At 33.4% G+C, this 17962-nt stretch overlaps 2 protein-coding genes across 2 annotated transcripts in view; both read right to left on the bottom strand.

The window, feature by feature from the left end:
- LOC145183934 (uncharacterized) overlaps window positions 1-17962 on the bottom strand; it is a 33181-nt gene continuing 15219 nt past the window's right edge. The window contains exon 7 of the mRNA XM_090093022.1: window positions 1-405. Within this exon, the coding sequence (XP_089949148.1) occupies window positions 281-405 (125 nt within the window). The 3' untranslated portion in view covers window positions 1-280. The remainder of the gene's footprint in view (window positions 406-17962) is intronic.
- On the bottom strand, window positions 4650-5432 carry LOC149885568 (uncharacterized). Its single transcript, XM_090094123.1, has one exon. The coding sequence runs from the start codon at window positions 5430-5432 to the stop codon at window positions 4650-4652; it is 783 nt and encodes a 260-aa protein (XP_089950249.1).

The following is a 17962-nucleotide window of genomic DNA, read 5'->3' as shown; positions in this document are numbered from 1 at the left end:
TCAAAAAGGGTTACCCCAAGGTTAACATTTCATAAAAATACTGAAAAACAACAATTTATAACAACAAAAATATATACTCATAAAAGCAACAAAAATATATACTCATAAAAAACTCATCAAAAATATATATGCTCATAAATAAATATATACTCTTAAAAAACACTTTAATTTCCATAAATATACTAACCACCTTAAACATCTGATTATCTAAAATATATGATCAACTTAAACATTAGAACCATCTTAAGCAACATTTTTATGCCAGAATTGAAATCATGTATTATGCCCCATATAATCTTCCATCATAATTTATCATAAAGCCAGACCTACTTTCATTTAATTTTTCAAACAGTATAAGTAAATCCAATATTGCCACATCCAAAGTGCGTGGTGCTGTTGGACCACCTGAATTTGTCTGAACCGACCCCTGGACAAAGTGAGACAACTAAATTTACTTCTTTTTTCAACTGGTTAAAAAAAAAAAACAAAAAAAAAAACAAGAACAAACACTCATAAAATAATATTAAATACCGAGCAAAAACTGAAGCTTGAGCTCTAAAACTTAACATAACTAGGGACCAACTAAAGAAAATCAAAACCTTTTTTTTCTTCTATAGAAGTACTTCACTAAAACCTTTACCTCTGACATTTTATATTTAATTGCTAGTGCAGATGAGGCCTCAGAAATGGAACCAGACCCAGATGAAATATTTAAGATTGATGCTCAAGACACACTTATCTTGCCCTCAGAACTTTCCAGGGCCGCCTTCTTTACTAATGGAAGGAAATTCTAAAGGTATATTGAACTAAACATCTAAATGTGCTCATTAAAAATATGGAACAATTATAAAGTAATATACAGTAACTAACTTTAAGACTAAAACCCATGTTTAACAGTGGAGTATTTTGTCAGGCCTTAAGCCATTGTGTGTAAATATAAAAAAATCATTTTGCTAAGAATGTAGAAAATGGTAGTCTGATTATCCATGTGGTATATATGGTGAATGGTGGTAATGCATTCTACCCAAACTTCAACAACTTTTGACGAGTGACCAAACTTGTATGTGGTCTTACATTTTCATTGAAAAACACAAAACCTTTGCAGTTTTGGTCCTTCTGTTTGATTGCAATCAATTACATTTTGTAAAATAATGTTGAACAGCTTTTTGCAGTTTTTTTTTAAACATGAAATTATTGAAGTTAATTAAGAAGTAAATTAGATAATAAAGTAAATTAAGAAACTAACAAGCAATTACTTATTGGCCAACCCAAAATTTAAAGTAAATACTTAATATTTGTGTTTCTGATGTCGAAGTTTGTGATATAACTTTTACTTGTTATACTTATGATTTAACTTTTCAATTTACAGATTGAAAAGAGCATAATTATAATAAAAATAAAACAAAAGTAAAAAAAAAAATAAGTAAAATAATATAGTAAAAATAAAAGTAGAATAAAGTAACATAATTTTCGTGTGAAAAGTTTTTTTAGAACTAGAAATAATTGGAAAATTGATGCAATATTTAAAGTTATAACAAAGATTTTTATTAAAACATAAAATATATTTAATGTTTACAATTGGTATTTATTGAAAATAAAGAATTTAAACCATTTAAAATAAGCATTAGCTGTGTCACAAGGGCATGTCCAATGGTATTTGACCTGCCCTTGTGACACAGGAGATGCTGGTTTTCAATGGTTTAAAACCTTTATTTTGTATAGATTTATGAAAACTATAACTGCAAATATAAAATGCACTTTAGTTTAGTTAAAACACTTTTAGTCAAGTTTTTTTAGTTTGCCTAAAACATATCATCTTTTAAAGTTCATAAGGTTTCATAAAAAAACAAGATATTTTAAGATCAAATCATAAGATTACATAAGATTAATATATCAAAAGATTACACAAGGTCAGCATATCATAAAATGACTGAACAAGAAACTTGTAAAATTATGACTTACATATAATATATAAAACTTAGAATTAGAAAAACTAGCATATACAACTATAATTTATGAATCAAATAATTGAATCAAAAATACTTTTAAAAGCTAACATGGCTGTATTATTATTGATAATACTATTAGAAATCAATAAAATTAGTATTAAAAAAGTTTTAAAACTGTGTTCATCACTGGTAACAATAAAAAAATATCTTCTTAAACTCTTAAATTAACAAGTTCTTAAACTAATAGGTTAGATATCTGCAGATACTAATGGCACTCTCTCTCAAGCAATTGAGAAAGAGGCAGCATGATTTCTTTCTCAATTTAAAAAACAACAACTCCTGTTTATTAACAAATAAAATATTCAAAAAGTGAATTAGTAGAGTAATAGAAAAAACAATTTAATCAAGATAACTACTATAAAAGGCCGATTCTGGCGCATTGATACCCCTTAAGTATGGGAGGGTATGTATATCGTTGCATAGGGTGACATTAAGGACTTCTTACTGTGTTTTTAATTAGTGTTCTGGCGCATGGATAGCGTAATGGGGGGTTCAATGTTTTTTTCCAAGATGTGTAAAGAAGTATAAAAATAATCATTTGTGTATCTTTTAAGATGCGTAAAAATTCGAAGAATTTGTTTCAAATAAACTAAATTTTTCATACCTTTTTATTTTCTTACCTTGTAGTGTCCAATAGCCAATGTGGTGTGATCATTCAATAGGATTCTTTTGTCATCTTTTGCGCTGAGTGCAACTTTGTTAATTTCTTCAGTGTAGATGTCGTGAAGATGAGATCTGAAAACGTTCATGGTCGCAAGTTGTTCATTAAACTACTAGGAAAAGCGGATTCTGGCGCATTGATACTTTTTTGCATAATAATGTCTATTTTCCGTCAGATTGATATTTTTTTAATAATATGTTGACATTATTAAAAAAGGTGTTTATAATTTTCTCTTCGCGTTTCTCTAATTCTTTGATCATGTTCTTTTTGTTGTTCTTCTTCAAATGCATTTTTTAAAATGAGTAAGGTATTTAATTTTTTGCGATTATCATTGTGGAATTGTGTAGCAATTCTGTGTAATTCTGGGTCAAAAGTGGGATTAATTATTTGCTGTAGTTCACTGTAACAAAATTCCTCATATTCATCTTGTTCTGTAATACTCATTGACATTTTTTATAACAAGAAAAAAGTTTTTTTCTTTGTATAATTTACAAAATTAAATTTAAAAAAGGAATGCTTGAGAAGGGTGAGTTTGGTCCGAGCAATAATCCGGCTCCAACAGATTGATAACCTTTTCCATTTTTAACAAAGAGTCCTTCACCAATAGTAGGTTTTACCCAAGGTCTTAAAAAGATTCCTGATCCTGCAGCAGTCATTTTCATTCCATTTCCATTCTTTTTCAAGTAAACGATTCCTCTTCCAGCAATTTTATCAACCATAGCAGAACCAGCAGAAGATCCTACACCTGCTAACAATCCTGTGGCTAGAGCAGGAACTACTCTTGTTGCAAGAGTGCTGCCTAACATACCTAATAACGGTAAAAGAGCTCCGATAAATCCGCCTTCAATGGTTGAGTTGTATGATAATTGTTTTCTGCTCAGTTTGAGTGTGACTCCTTTACCAGCTTCATACGCTTTTTTAATTTTGTTCAATTGCGCATTAGTGATAGCGAGAACATGTTCGCCTTCTAGATCTGAATGAGATCTAGAAGGCGAAATTGACGTCTTATATTGACATCACTCTTTTCTTGGATCGCTTTTTTTATTTTGTCAGATTGACTTTGTGAAATGTTTATTTTTACTTTTTGGTAGCTCATTTTTAAAATAAAAGAAAAAAATTATCGCTGAACTGCGCTGCTCGTAAAAAGGTCTTGGAGCACGGAGGTTATTCTTTCTCTAACGTGAAATCTAAGGATAATGTCTTCACCTCTAAAGTCGATCAAGTTACCGTTTTGATCTACAATTCTTGTTTCCATTCTTGAAATTCTGCCCACCATGATAGGTAAGTATATCAAGTGGAAAGGCTTTTCGCTAATTTTGTAGCCTGGAGGAGAGTCAGGATGAAAAGAGTAAATGTCAGATGTTCTTTTTCCGTTATCATAAGATGATCCAATAACATCGTTTGTGATTCTGATGATGGTTACATCGTCTATTCTCGAAAGTGCTTCAGACTCGTAATAGTCAATATAACTTGTGACTTTATTTGGATCTGTTGGATCTTCTTTTTTCTCTACATAGGTATATTCTGCTTTATTAAATCCGAGAACAGTGGCTAAACTGTTATTCACGTTGAAATCCACCCAATATTTTGTTGTAGTTCCAGGTTTTCCAAATTTCAGCGTAGATCTTAAAGTGGTTAGGTTTGCACCGATAACAACACCACCCGCTCTATACAAGTTTCCAACTTGTTTTTTCATTTCATTCTGAAGATAATCATTAATCTCGCTAATTTCATACGCTCCTTCTTCGATGTAAATGGTGTAGCTGTTTGAACCGGAGTTGGGACTGTATCTGAAAACATTATTTGTCGAATTGATGTTGGTGTAACTGTGAACAGTGTCAAAACCAACAAGAGCCATTTCATACTTTTTATTAGGCTCGAATTCGATAGGGTTGTCAAACTCAGTTTGGATGACGCTGTTTCTTACGGTTGGAGTTTCTTTTTTTGCTTTTGCAAGGAGATAAAATCCGCTCATCTTTTTATATAGAGTTGGGAAAATAAAAATTGTCAAATCCGCTTCGATATTTTCCACAATCCTTTTTTGAGGATAAATCAATGACTGCAAATCCGTGAGGTTGAGACCAGCAATATTTACAAAACTTTTTAAACTCTTCTATTTTCATATCGCTTGAAACATGATCTTGGTAAATGTGGTTAATGTTTTTCGAGTCTTGTGGAAACAGGCAAATGAAATTAGCGTTTTCTCGGATGGTTTGTCTAGGCAGCATAAAATAATTTTGAGCGAGGTAAAAGCAGTCGACGTTAGAATGTCTTCCTCGGATATAGTATTTTTCGCACTTGTTTTGTTTAGTCAATTGCAAATCGTCAAAGATCATTAAATTGTTTTTGGATGAATCAAGATCTTCTGGTTCTGGCACATCGTCTGCTGTTTCAAAAAATTGACATTCCATATCCTCTGTGTTATTCCATTTTTTTGAAATTTCATCAATAACACATTCAGGACTTACGTTTAATTGTTCAATTTTGCTTTGAATGTTAAACAAATCAAGAATAACCTCTTTCGGTAATTTCTTCTCGAAGGAGTTTTTTAATATTTTATATTCCGGCTGAAAAAGAGATTTTCCAAACACTTGCAAATGATTATAGTCTAACCATCCAGGTCTTAAAAGTAAATTGAGCAGCAGCGTCGTTTTTCCACAGCCTGATTTCCCAATAATGATTCCACGTATACTTCTAGGCAAAAGTTTGTTGTTTTTCCTTTTGCTTTTATTTACATTCCATGACAAATCAATCACTTCCATTTTTTATTATGTTGAATATAAAAAATGTATTGCGTTAAATGTAAAAGAATAACAGAAACGGTCAACTTGCAACATGCTATAAGCAAAAGCAATAGAAATATGCTTAAAGGAACTTGCGTCATCTGCGGAACGACTAAATGCAAGTTTGTTTCTGCGCATGCGCTTAGCGGAGGAGACTTGGTGGAATCGATCAACAAACTCTCAAACAAAATAAAACTTCCATGGGCAAAGTTTCCAGGAGAAATGCACATTCCAGGGATGAACTTTGCAGGGCCTGGAACCAATTTAGATAAAAGACTCACTTCCACAGACATGTATCAAGATTGGAGCAAACCGGTGGATAGAGTAGACAATGCTGCATATCACCACGATTTAGCTTACAAGTATTTTAACGACAAGCAAAACAGAAATTTAGCAGATCGAATGATGCTTGAAGAAATGGATTCTATACAAAATCCTACTCAGAGAGAAATAAGCGAGCGAAAAATCATCGAGCCCATCATCAAAGCCAAACCCAAATTCGGATTAGGTGTTAAAAAAATCACAGATTTTTCCACGGATTCGCAATCGAATATAAAAAAAAACCACCGGAGAACCTGAAATGGACTGATCAACTTGCAAACGAGCTTCATAAACCAGTAATACATCATTTCAGAAGAAGAAAAGTGTTTGTGAATGACATTGATGAAATATGGGCTGTAGATTTGGTTGACATGCAGTCGTTTTCAAAATTCAACAACGGAATTAAATACTTGCTCATGGTTATTGATGTGTTTTCAAAGTATGGATGGATTGTTCCGTTAAAGAGTAAAACTGGAGTTGATGTAGCTAGCGCTCTAAGCAAAATATTTGAGGAGAGAAAGTGCGTCAAAATGTGGGTGGATAAAGGTAAAGAGTTTTATAACAAGCATGTAAAAGCTCTAGGTGTTCAATTATACTCCACTGAAAATGAAGAAAAAAGTTCCGTTGTTGAAAGATGGAATAGAACAATGAAAGAGAAAATGTTTAAATACTTTTCAGCTAACAACACCAATAGACAAAATGGTTGATAACTACAACCACACCAAACACTCTTCCATTAAAATGACTCCAGTTGAAGCTAGCGATGAAAAGAATAAAAGCAGGGTATGGATAACCCTAAATGGAAAGGTGAGAACAGAAAGACAAGAACCTAAGTTTTCCATTGGAGATAAAGTGAGGATCACTAAAAAGAAATCACATTTTGAAAAGGGGTATACACCGAGATGGACAGAGGAGGTTTTTACTATATCAAAAATTCAGTACACAGACCCGCCTACGTATAAAATATCACACCATCACAGCGAAGAAATACAAGGTACATTTTATGAACAAGAAATGCAAAAGACCAATCAAGACATATTTAGAATTGAAAAAGTCATTCGAAAGCAAAAGAACAGATCTTTAGTCAAATGGTTTGGATATCCAGATTCATTCAACTCTTGGGTGAATAATAAAGAATTGATCCGTTTGCAAAAATAGACGCGTCGTTTTGTATGGCAAGAAAAAAATTTTTTTGAAATGACTTAAATAAATTCACGGCAAGAAAAAATGAATGTGACAATGAATGAGATAATGAATAAGATGATTAAAAAAAATAAATGTGCTTGAAGATGATATGTATGAATGCATGAAACATATTGACTTGAATAAGTTCATGTCTAGGTACCAATTGATGTTGAATGAATTACGTTGTAGTATGTATGAAGCAGTGAATTTAGATAATATGGATGATATCCTTGAAAAGATGTATTATCTTCATACTGAATTGGTTGATGATGAGTCTGAATTGGAACTGAAATTTCATTTTGATATGGGAAATATGGAATTGAAGACATACATAATTAACTTGTCTAGATACTATGGTATAACTCATAAAATGATTTATATGATGAGAATTTTACTAAATCCTTGTCAAATGGTTAGGATAATAAAGAAGTGATTTCTATGAAAAAATGATCTTTAAAATTCGAAGAATTTCCACAGATCTAAAAAATACAGTGAAAAAAAAAAATTTGATTTTGAGTTAAATAAAAATCTTGTATATAGAAAAGAAATGAGTTTTATTACAATTGAAAATTTTGATGAGAGCAAATTATCAGTTGGAGAAATTTACACGGCAACAAAACCAGTAGTCTATCAAAAAGTACCCGTAAAATATTCTTATTCAAATGGAGATGGTCCTCTTGTATTACGAACACCTACATTATTTTCGTATGGTGTATGTGAGAATAAAGATCCGGCAACACAAAAATTGACTGGCTATTCCATGTCCTTCGTTTGCTTTGATGCTAAAAAGGGAAAGACAGAAGAAGAAGAAAAGTTTATTAGCACAATGGAAAAGATTACTTTGTTTATTAGAGGTGAAGTGGATAAATTGTCAGCCAAACTTAAAAAGGGAGGAAGAAAAAAGCAAATTAATTCAAACGAATTGAGTATTTTAAAATATAAACCTGATCATCCTGAAGCAGCTCCTGTGTTTTATGCTAAAATGTTTATAAATAAAAATGAGAAAGACGAAATACTCATTACTTCTGTATTTCATAGAAAGAGAACAGATCTTGATATACAAAATGGAATCAAAGGAGAACGTAATAATAGAAATTTAGTCAGCTCTTCTGGATATAATTTCCTTAATCAAAAATGTTATGCCATTGGAGGACTTAGAATTGAGGGGGTGTATATCGGCCCTTCTATTGTGTCTATTCAAGTTAAACTGGTAGAAGCCGTCATCGTGAAAAATGCAACTTTTTCTCATAGCATTATGGGTGAAGGATTGGATTTAGGGGAAGTAGAATCGGATAATGAAATAGAACCGGATGATGAAATGTAAATCACTTGTGAAATCCATGGAAAAAAATTCTTCGAATTTTTTTAAAATTTTTCTGAATTTTAAAAAATGATCAACGTTGAAGGAATTGCACTACCGAACAAACCTCTGACCAACTTTCAATTAATAGATGCTGTGAAAAAGCTCAAAATTAAAAACTTTAGAGGCGTGTTTGTCAGGGATGAGTTACCAAAAAAGACAAGAAAAAAAGAATGTGGAATTGTCAACACGGGAGATTCTAGTTTCACCAGTAAATAAAAAAAATCTATGGAAATAAAAATGATCGTTTATAGAAATAGATATGTTAAGAAGCATATTGTGGGTGGAAGTGGTATAATTGACACGCTTAAGAATTTCTTGAGAAGAGCAGCATCTTCAAGCGCTTCAAGAGCAGCATCTACTTTGGCTAATAAAATTGCAAAAACTGAACTGGGGAGAGAAGCAATCATGGCTACTAAATCTGCAGGAAAAGAACTAGCTTCTACAGCCATTTCCACTGCTAGAGATGTGGCTATTGATAAAGGTAAAAAGACCATTGAGAAATTGTATTCCAAGACTGGAACTCCAAAACCACATGAAGCTGCAAAGAATGATCTCAGCCTTAAAAGCAAAGAAATTATTTCAAACATTGTTAACAGAGCAGCACCGATTATAGATGAATATTCTATGTTTGGATCAGGATTGTCGAAGAACAAAGCGATTAGAATACAAGACCTGGTAAAAAAGGGAAATGGGCTTTTGATTGCATGAGGATCTAGAAATTTTTTTTCTTTGATATATAAAAATGGCAAATTCCGATGTTTTAAATTTTACAGAAGAGATTATTGTTGATGAAGAAATTGAGAGATTTGAGTTTCATGAATACGAACCAGTGAATAAGAATCTAAACGTTGATGGAGAAATAAGAATCAATATTGAGCAGCAAGATTTGTTCACGCTTCCATCTGAGGCTTATCTTTTGGTTGAAGGAAGACTTTTAAAAGCGGATGGAACTTCCTATGCGGATGCAGATGTCGTTACTTTGGTTAACAACGGTATCATGCACATGTTCAGTCAGATTTCTTATCAGTTGTCGAATCAAGAGGTGGAAACCATTTACGATCCTGGACACGCTACCACCATGATTGGATACCTCAAATATCCAGTAGAGTTTCAAATTTCAGAGGGTATGAACCAGCTGTGGCAAAGAGACATAACAGCTTTAGCAGATCTTGTCAACAACACTGGGTTTAAGCAAAGGCAAAATTACATCATTGTACAGCCCGAAGAAAAAGGAACGTTTTCGTTCTGCATTCCTTTAAAGCACATTTTTGGATTTTGCGACGATTACGATAAAGTTCTCTATGGATTTAAGCATACACTTGCTCTTGTGAGAAAGAGCGATAGTGATGCTATTTTTAGAGCAGCTGCAACAGCTGCAGGAAAAGTGGATTTGACTAAATTGTCTTTGTTTATGCCTCATGTCACACCATCTGTTGTAACTAGTAACAATCTTTACAAAATCATTGAATCAAAAGTAGATGTTCCATTTTCGTTCAGATCTAGACAATGTGATACCATCGCTGTTCCTGTATCAAACAACTTTAGTTGGAGGTTAAGCGCAAGATCTGCTAGTGAAAGACCTAGGTATGTCGTTGTTGGATTCCAAACCAATAAATCTGGAAGTCAAGAATTAAATCCTTCAGTCTTTGATCACTGCGATTTGAAAAACATATATGTCACCTTAAACAGTGAAAGGTATCCTGCTGTTGATTACAATTTAGACTTTAATAACAACAAATACTCGAGAGCATATAGAGACGCATGCAAGTTTGACAATAGGCTTTATGGAACAAACGAAATTATAGCTCAACCCAATTTGTCTGCCTTGAATTATAGATACATTTGTCCTCTTTTTGTTTTTGATGTAAGCAAGCAGGCTGAGAGGTTAAAAACTTCAGTAATAGATGTGCAAATAAAAGCTACATTCAATGCAAACGTTCCTGCAAACACTCAAGCCTTTGCTGTCCTCATTTCCGATAAATTGCTTAGACTTAAATCAGATGGAAGCAGAATGAATATTGTTTATTGAAATGTTTTCAAAATAATATTTTTTAATAAAAAAAATGAGGTATACGAAAAAGGATTTGAAAAAATTACTGAAAGAAAACGGAATTTCCAAAACGTCAAACAATAAAATGTCGCTCATGATGCTTGCGGTTGAAAACAACTTGATTGATAAAAACGAATGGATTAAAGACGTGAAGGAAGAGCGACCTGTGGGTAGACCGAAAAAGGATCTTAAAAATGGATTAAATCGGTTACAAGAAGAATAAAATGAAACAGTTTTTTCCGTTTTTTCTAGAATGTAGTATCAAAGAGACTAACGCAAATAAAAAAAGACATCTTGAGCTTCTTGCATTTGGAAAAACAGGTGTTTTTCGTGAATCTGTTTACGTCACTGAAAACGGAGATTTTAATATTCCAAAAGAGTACTGTGATGGAGAGAGAGACAAGCTTTACCGACTTGTATGGAGTGGCGAGACGGAATATTCACGAATGGAAAAGAAAATCAAAGAGCATCTCAGTACTTGGAAAGGCTTGTCTAAAGAAGAAAGGCTAAGAATGATTGACAAGTATGTGCTTGTTTTGGATTGCGATTTCGAGGAGAAAAAAAAGATTTCTGGAGAATTAAAAAGCGCAATTTTAAATCATTCACTCGGTTCCAAAGACATTGTGTATGAAAACTTTAAGATTCTTCAGATCTCAGAAATGAAAAAAAATCGAATTTGATTTAAATAAAATCTTAGCATAATAAAAGATGACTTACACAAGAAAGCTTTTGAAAAAATTACTGAAAGAAAATGGTGTTTCCAAAACGTCTGACAATAAAATGTCGCTCATGATGCTTGCGGTTGAAAACAACTTGATTGATAAAGATGCATTTTTGGAAAACTCGAAAGAGGTGAGACCTGTTGGAAGACCTAGAAAAAATGAGAAAAAAGAAAAGAAACCTCTTGATCCTAAATATGCGAGACTTGGTTTAATTAGAAATAATCCTTTAGGTTTGAGAATAACTCATGTTGATACTGGTGAGGTGGTAGAATACAAGTCTGCTTATGAATCGAAGAAAAAGACGGGACATAGCTGGCAGTACTTTGCGAGACGAAATGGAAAAGTAGTGGATGGAAACAAGTATGAGATTTTTAGCGCGAGAAGTTTTTAAATTCTTTTATATATTGAATTTAAAAATTGAAGAATGATATAAATAAAAATCTTGTGTTATTAAAATGGAAAACAAAACGGTAAAAGAGTTGCGAGAAATTGCTAAAAAGCAAAATATTAAATATTATTACAAGTTGAGAAAGGAGGATCTTGTAAGGGCTTTGCAGCCTGCTGCTCCTCCTAGAGTTGTCGCTGCTTCTACTCGTAGACGAACGACTGAGGCAAGACCGTTGCCTGTTAATGAAAGACCTACCGTGGTTAGGTTTGTTAAACCACCTGTAAAAGTTTCTATAAAACCGACAAAAGTAAGGTTTGTTGTTGGTTCTGAAAGACCTGTGCCTGCCCCAAGACCAAGGTCTAGCGACTTGATTTCATTCGAACCTTCTACTCTATTGCAAAATAGGATGACAAGAGATGAACCCTCTATTCTTAACACAATGGTTATCGATTCAACAAACGTTATTACACCTAGACCGGTTCCAGCACCAAGACCTGGTTTATTTTCAAGTCTGACGGCAGCTGCAAAAAGTGTAGCATCCTTTGTTACAACTAAGTTTAATGATATTAAAGAATGGATAGAACCCTCGATACCAAGACATTGCATCCTTTTTTAATTTGGTAAGAGAGTCTGCCATTCAAACCATGGAAGGAGAAAGAAACACAAAGGTAAGAATTATTTTAACGTGTGAAATGAAATCTGTAAGCATCATGACTGGTGAAGAAGTCACTCGAATGGCAAACTTTTCATCCAACTCGGAAATTATTCTAGCGGCAACGGATTTAAGAACGTTAATAAGGCAAATGGAAGAAAAAATCTTGGAAAATAGTGTCAAATACAACAAGTTGGGATCTAATGGCGTCTTGTCCAAGATTTTAAAAATGGACAATTTTATCGACTATAGACCTCTCAGCGGTTCTTCCTGCATGGAGCTACCTCCCAAGTTAAAAAACAAAAAGGCCATTGTCAACATGGAAAACAACGACAATGAATGCTTCAAGTGGTGCGTCACCAGATCTCTAAACCTTAAAAATAGAGACAACGAAAGAATTGATGATGACTTGATTCTAAAATCAGAAGAGCTCGATTGGGATGGAATAAAATTTCCTGTTGATTACCATAAAATCGACAAGTTTGAAGTGAATAATCCTGAAATTAGCGTAAACGTCTATGAGTATGAAGAAAAAGCACCTCAACCTTTACGAGTATCTGATTTTATGGACCGAAAGCACTGTGTTGATTTGTTGTATATTTCAAACGAAGAAAACAGCCATTATTGTCTCATTAAAAATTTCAGTCGGTTTGCCGGTTCTTCAGCATCGAAAAAGCAACATAAAAGATATTTTTGCAGAAGGTGCATGCAAGGTTTTGGTCAAGAAGAAAAGCTTCAAATCCATCGAGAAGACTGCTATGATAATGCTCCAATGAGAATCGATCTTCCTAAAGAAGGGTCGACCCTTGAGTTTAAAAACTTTCAAAAGAGTATGAGACATCCGTTTGTGGTCTATGCCGACTTTGAAAGTTTCATCAAGACCATCAACACTTGCACCCCTGACTCAAAACAGTCATACACCAAACAATATCAAAAGCATGTCCCAAGTTCCATCGTCTATTATATCAAATGCTACGACGAGACCATTTACAAGGGAAAGCTTGAAACGTACACAGCTGAAAGCGATGATGATGACGTGGCTAAAAAATTTATCACCAGGCTTGAAGCAGACCTTAAAAAGATTTGGAACGACAGCGATTTACTTCAACAACAATGGGAAAAAAATAGAATAGAAACTGATGAGGACAAGAAGAAGTTTGAAGCTGCAACTGAATGTCACATTTGCAATAAAGATCTTAACGGTGATAAAGTATGGGACCACTGTCATTTGACTGGAAAATACCGTGGTGCTGCTCATAAGAAATGCAACTTGGATTATCAAATTCCAAAATTTATTCCCGTTGCCTTTCATAACTTGTCTGGCTACGACTGTCATTTATTCATCAAGAAATTAGGTGGAAAGCTCAATTGCATACCCAACAACGAAGAAAATTACATCAGCTTCTCGAAAAAAATCAAAGTAAGAGAATTTATCAATAAAAAAGGTAAACTTCAAGGAGTTTGGAAAGAAATTAGGTTTATTGACACCACCAGATTCATGCCTGACAAATTAGAAAAACTGGCTAAAAATCTAACCGACGATCAATGCAAAAACGTTAAAAAATATTTTTCTGAAGATAAACAGTTCAACTTGATAAGAAAAAAAGGCATTTACCCTTATGAATGGGTAGACTCCATTAAAAAGTTTTACGAAACGCAATTGCCGCCAAAAGAATCCTTTGATTCCAAATTGGAAGATGAACCAGCAAAAGAGGAAGACTACGCGCATGCACAAAACGTTTGGAAAGTATTTGGATGCGAAACCTTTAAAGATTACCACGAGCTATACAACAAGTCTGACGTGCTGATTCTTGCAGATGCCTTTGAAAATTTTAGAAACGTCTGCATAAAATGTTACGGCCTTGATCCCGCCTGGTATTACACCTCTCCTGGATTAGCCTGGGACGCCATGTTAAAGAAAACTAAAATTAAATTGGAATTGATAACCGATATTGACATGCTCAACATGATCCGAAAAGGAATACGCGGTGGAATCAGCATGATATCCAACCGACTTGGAAATGCTAACAACAAATACATGGACGAATATGATCCTTCAAAACCATCGAAATTCCTTCAGTATTTAGACGCCAACAATTTATACGGATGGGCCATGAGCAAACCTCTTCCCGTTGGAGGATTCAGATGGATGAATGATCTTCAAAATTGGCGCAGCATGCCATGCATTCTTGAAGTCGATTTGAGCTATCCTGATGAGCTTCACGATTTACACAACGACTACCCTTTGGCTCCTGAAAGATTAACCATTGGAAAAGTAGACAAACTTGTTCCAAATTTAAACAAGAAAGAAAAATACGTCGTTCATCATGAAAACCTAAAACTCTATGAACGATTGGGCTTGGTCATCACCAAAATTCATCGAGGAATCACCTTTAGAGAAGAACCCTTCATGAAAGAATACATTGACCTCAACACCAATGAGAGAAAAGAAGCTACCAACGAATCTGATAAGGAATTTTTCAAACTCATGAATAACTCTGTCTTTGGAAAAACAATGGAAAATATTCTTAAGCGCGTTGATGTCAGACTCATCACCACTAAAAAAGAAGCTTTAAAATTATCCAAAGCCCCTCGTTATAAACGAAACACCATTTTTGATGAAAACTTAATCGCAATTCACATGGAAAAAACAAAATGCTTTTACGATAAACCTGTTTACTTGGGAATGAGCATCCTCGATTTGAGCAAAACTTTGATGTTTGATTTCCATTACGGATACATCAAACCTAAATACGGTGATAAAGCCAAGCTGCTCATGACCGACACTGACTCACTTTTTTACGAAATCGAAACGGATGATTTTTTCAAAGACATTTCAAACGATCTTAAAAACATGTTTGACACGAGCAACTTTTCTAATAACCATCCTGCCATTGAAAACGTTGGCTTTGAAGTAGGATTAAATAATAAGACCATCGGCATGTTCAAAGACGAAGCCGGAGGAAAAATAATTAAAGAGTTTGTTGGACTTAGACCCAAGCTCTACTCTTACAAAATCACTAAAGATGAACACAAAAAATGCAAAGGGATGAAAAAGAACGTGGTCAAAAATAAGATTACTCACCAACATTTTAAAGACTGCTTATTGACTGGAAATGAACAACTTGCGACCATGAACGTTTTCAGATCTCATCTTCACGACATCTACACTGAAGAAATTAACAAAGTTGCACTCAGCGCAAAAGATGACAAAAGAATCCTATTGAATGATCACACCACATTGGCTATTGGACACTACAAGGTAAGAAAATAAAAAGGTATGAAAAATTTAGTTTATTTGAAACAAATTCTTCGAATTTTTACGCATCTTAAAAGATACACAAATGATTATTTTTATACTTCTTTACACATCTTGGAAAAAAACATTGAACCCCCCATTACGCTATCCATGCGCCAGAACACTAATTAAAAACACAGTAAGAAGTCCTTAATGTCACCCTATGCAACGATATACATACCCTCCCATACTTAAGGGGTATCAATGCGCCAGAATCGGCCTTTTATAGTAGTAAGATATATTTACCAATAACAACAAACTAGCATATGTCAACATAAATATCACTCAAGGCTGTTTATCAGTGTAAAAGTCATCATAAAAAATTTAAAACCCACACATTCTGCAATTCCAATTCATTATAAATTCACAATTGCTTTCATTTAAATTTTCAAACAAGTCGAGCTAATCAAAACGATTACCTCCACTGCAGGAAGCGCAGTGGGATTACCCACATCTGTTTGAACCCACCCAGGGCATGTAGAGGCAACTAAGATCTTTTCCAGTTTCAACTTGATAGCTAAAATTTTAGTATGTTAAGTGCAGCCTGCTTAAAAAAAATTCAGTATGCAATTCAGTAACTACTTACTTTCTTTTTCAAAAATGTATCAATGGAAGATAAAAATATCAAAAGCATTATAATGTATATGTTAACAGAGTATAATAATTTTTATAAAAAATGTATTAAAATTTCTTGTTTAAGTAAAGAAGCAGTGATACAACTTTTCATGTTGAACAATTTAAAAAATGCCTTCATGTAAAACAATTTCTGAGAATTTTATGCAATGTTAAACATATTCACTTCATTGAGTATATTTTGTAAGTGTATTAATGTGAAGCTGCTTTTGTAAGTGTATTAATGTGAAGCTGCTTTTGTAAGTGTATTAATGTGAAGCTGCTTTTGTAAGTGTATTAATGTGAAGCATGTTGGATCAGTGTTAAGAATCAATAAAGAAATAAGTAAATTTTCAACTTGGAAGAATCAGCTTTTTCATTCTCTAGTTCCTTTTCTTTTGTTTTTGTTACATTATTCTTTTTCTTTTTTACTTTTTCTACACTAAAGCCATTAAGATATATTTTCTAAGAACAGAGTTTTGTTTCCCAAGTAAGAGAGGATATTTAATTATTTAGAATAAACATCCTGCCATGCCTAAACATTTAATGAAGGATTGGCTGATCTAACAATCTTTAGCAAAACTATGGTATTTATAATCTATAACTTGGTATTTAAAAAGAGCAGATCTAAATCTTTATAACACATATAAACTTCTGAGCCTGAGTTTGTTCATCCTTCGCCTCTAGAGAGAAACTGTAAATAACTTATACACTTTCAACTTTTAAACTAAAAATAGTTTTTTTATGAAGTTCAGGGAATATAATTGCTTATATGTAATACTTGTTAAGTAATGAAAGAAGAGTTTTAGATATGCATGGATGGATGGATGGATGGATTGTATGTATGTATGTAATGTATGTATGTAATGTATGTATGTATGTATGTATGTATGTATGTATGTATGTATGTATGTATGTATGTATGTATGTATGTATGTATGTATGTATGTATGTATGCATGTATGTATGTATGTATGTATGTATGTATGTATGTATGTATGTATGTATGTATGTATGTATGTATGTATGTATGTATGTATGTATGTATGTATGTATGTATGTATGTATGTATGTATGTATGTATGTATGTATGTATGTATGTATGTATGTATGTATTAGAGATGGGAATCGAACCTTTTTTTAAAGTTCAGGTCCGGTTCGGTTCGGTTATATCTAATGTTTGAGTTCGGTTCGGGATCAACACAACTATTTTTTTATTAGTTACAAAGCTTTACATCCACAATGATAAAACACAAATGAATTAAAGTAATATTAAGTATTTAAAGCATTGCAAATAACTTGAAATAATTTGCCATGCTTTTATACTGCAACTTCAAAAGTTTAAAAAACAATGCAGTTGCTAATAGCTGCAGTTAAAGCGCACAAAACATTAAAGCAGTAACTTTCTGAACACAGATAATGGTAGCTTAAGTAGCCTACTGATAACGGTTCTGAACACAGATAACGGTAGCTTAAGTAGTCAGTCTTGTAATCAGGGCTGCATGTTGTATTTGAGAAATATCAACATTTCCAATGTTTCTGGGTTTAGGCGAGCCCTGCGCTCACTCATTGTCACCCCACACACTGAAAACACTCTTTCACTGGCAGTACTTGTAGCAGAAATAGCCAACAACTTTCTACCAATCAGTGCCATCGTCGGAAGCTTATGTTCACGGTCATTGTCTTTCCAGAACTGCAATGCATCACACGCTGCATTCACTAAAGCTGTCTGTGTTGCCTGACTCCTTGCGTATCATCTGATTTGGTGAAGAAGAAATAATTTTGTCCACCATACTAAGCATCTCTGAATACACAAAGTTGCGATCTTCTGTGTTGACAAAAGGCAAGTATTTGTAAGAAGGAACAATAAGTTTTGATAGCTTGTGCAAAGGATAACAAACATATTTTTCATTAAATC

Source organism: Hydra viridissima, unplaced genomic scaffold (assembly GCF_058129835.1).
Source record: "Hydra viridissima isolate aposymbiotic clone 2 unplaced genomic scaffold, HvirCarnegie_v1 scaffold_7, whole genome shotgun sequence".
Classification (NCBI taxonomy): Eukaryota; Metazoa; Cnidaria; class Hydrozoa; order Anthoathecata; family Hydridae; genus Hydra; species Hydra viridissima.
This window is presented reverse-complemented; position numbering and strand designations above follow the sequence as displayed.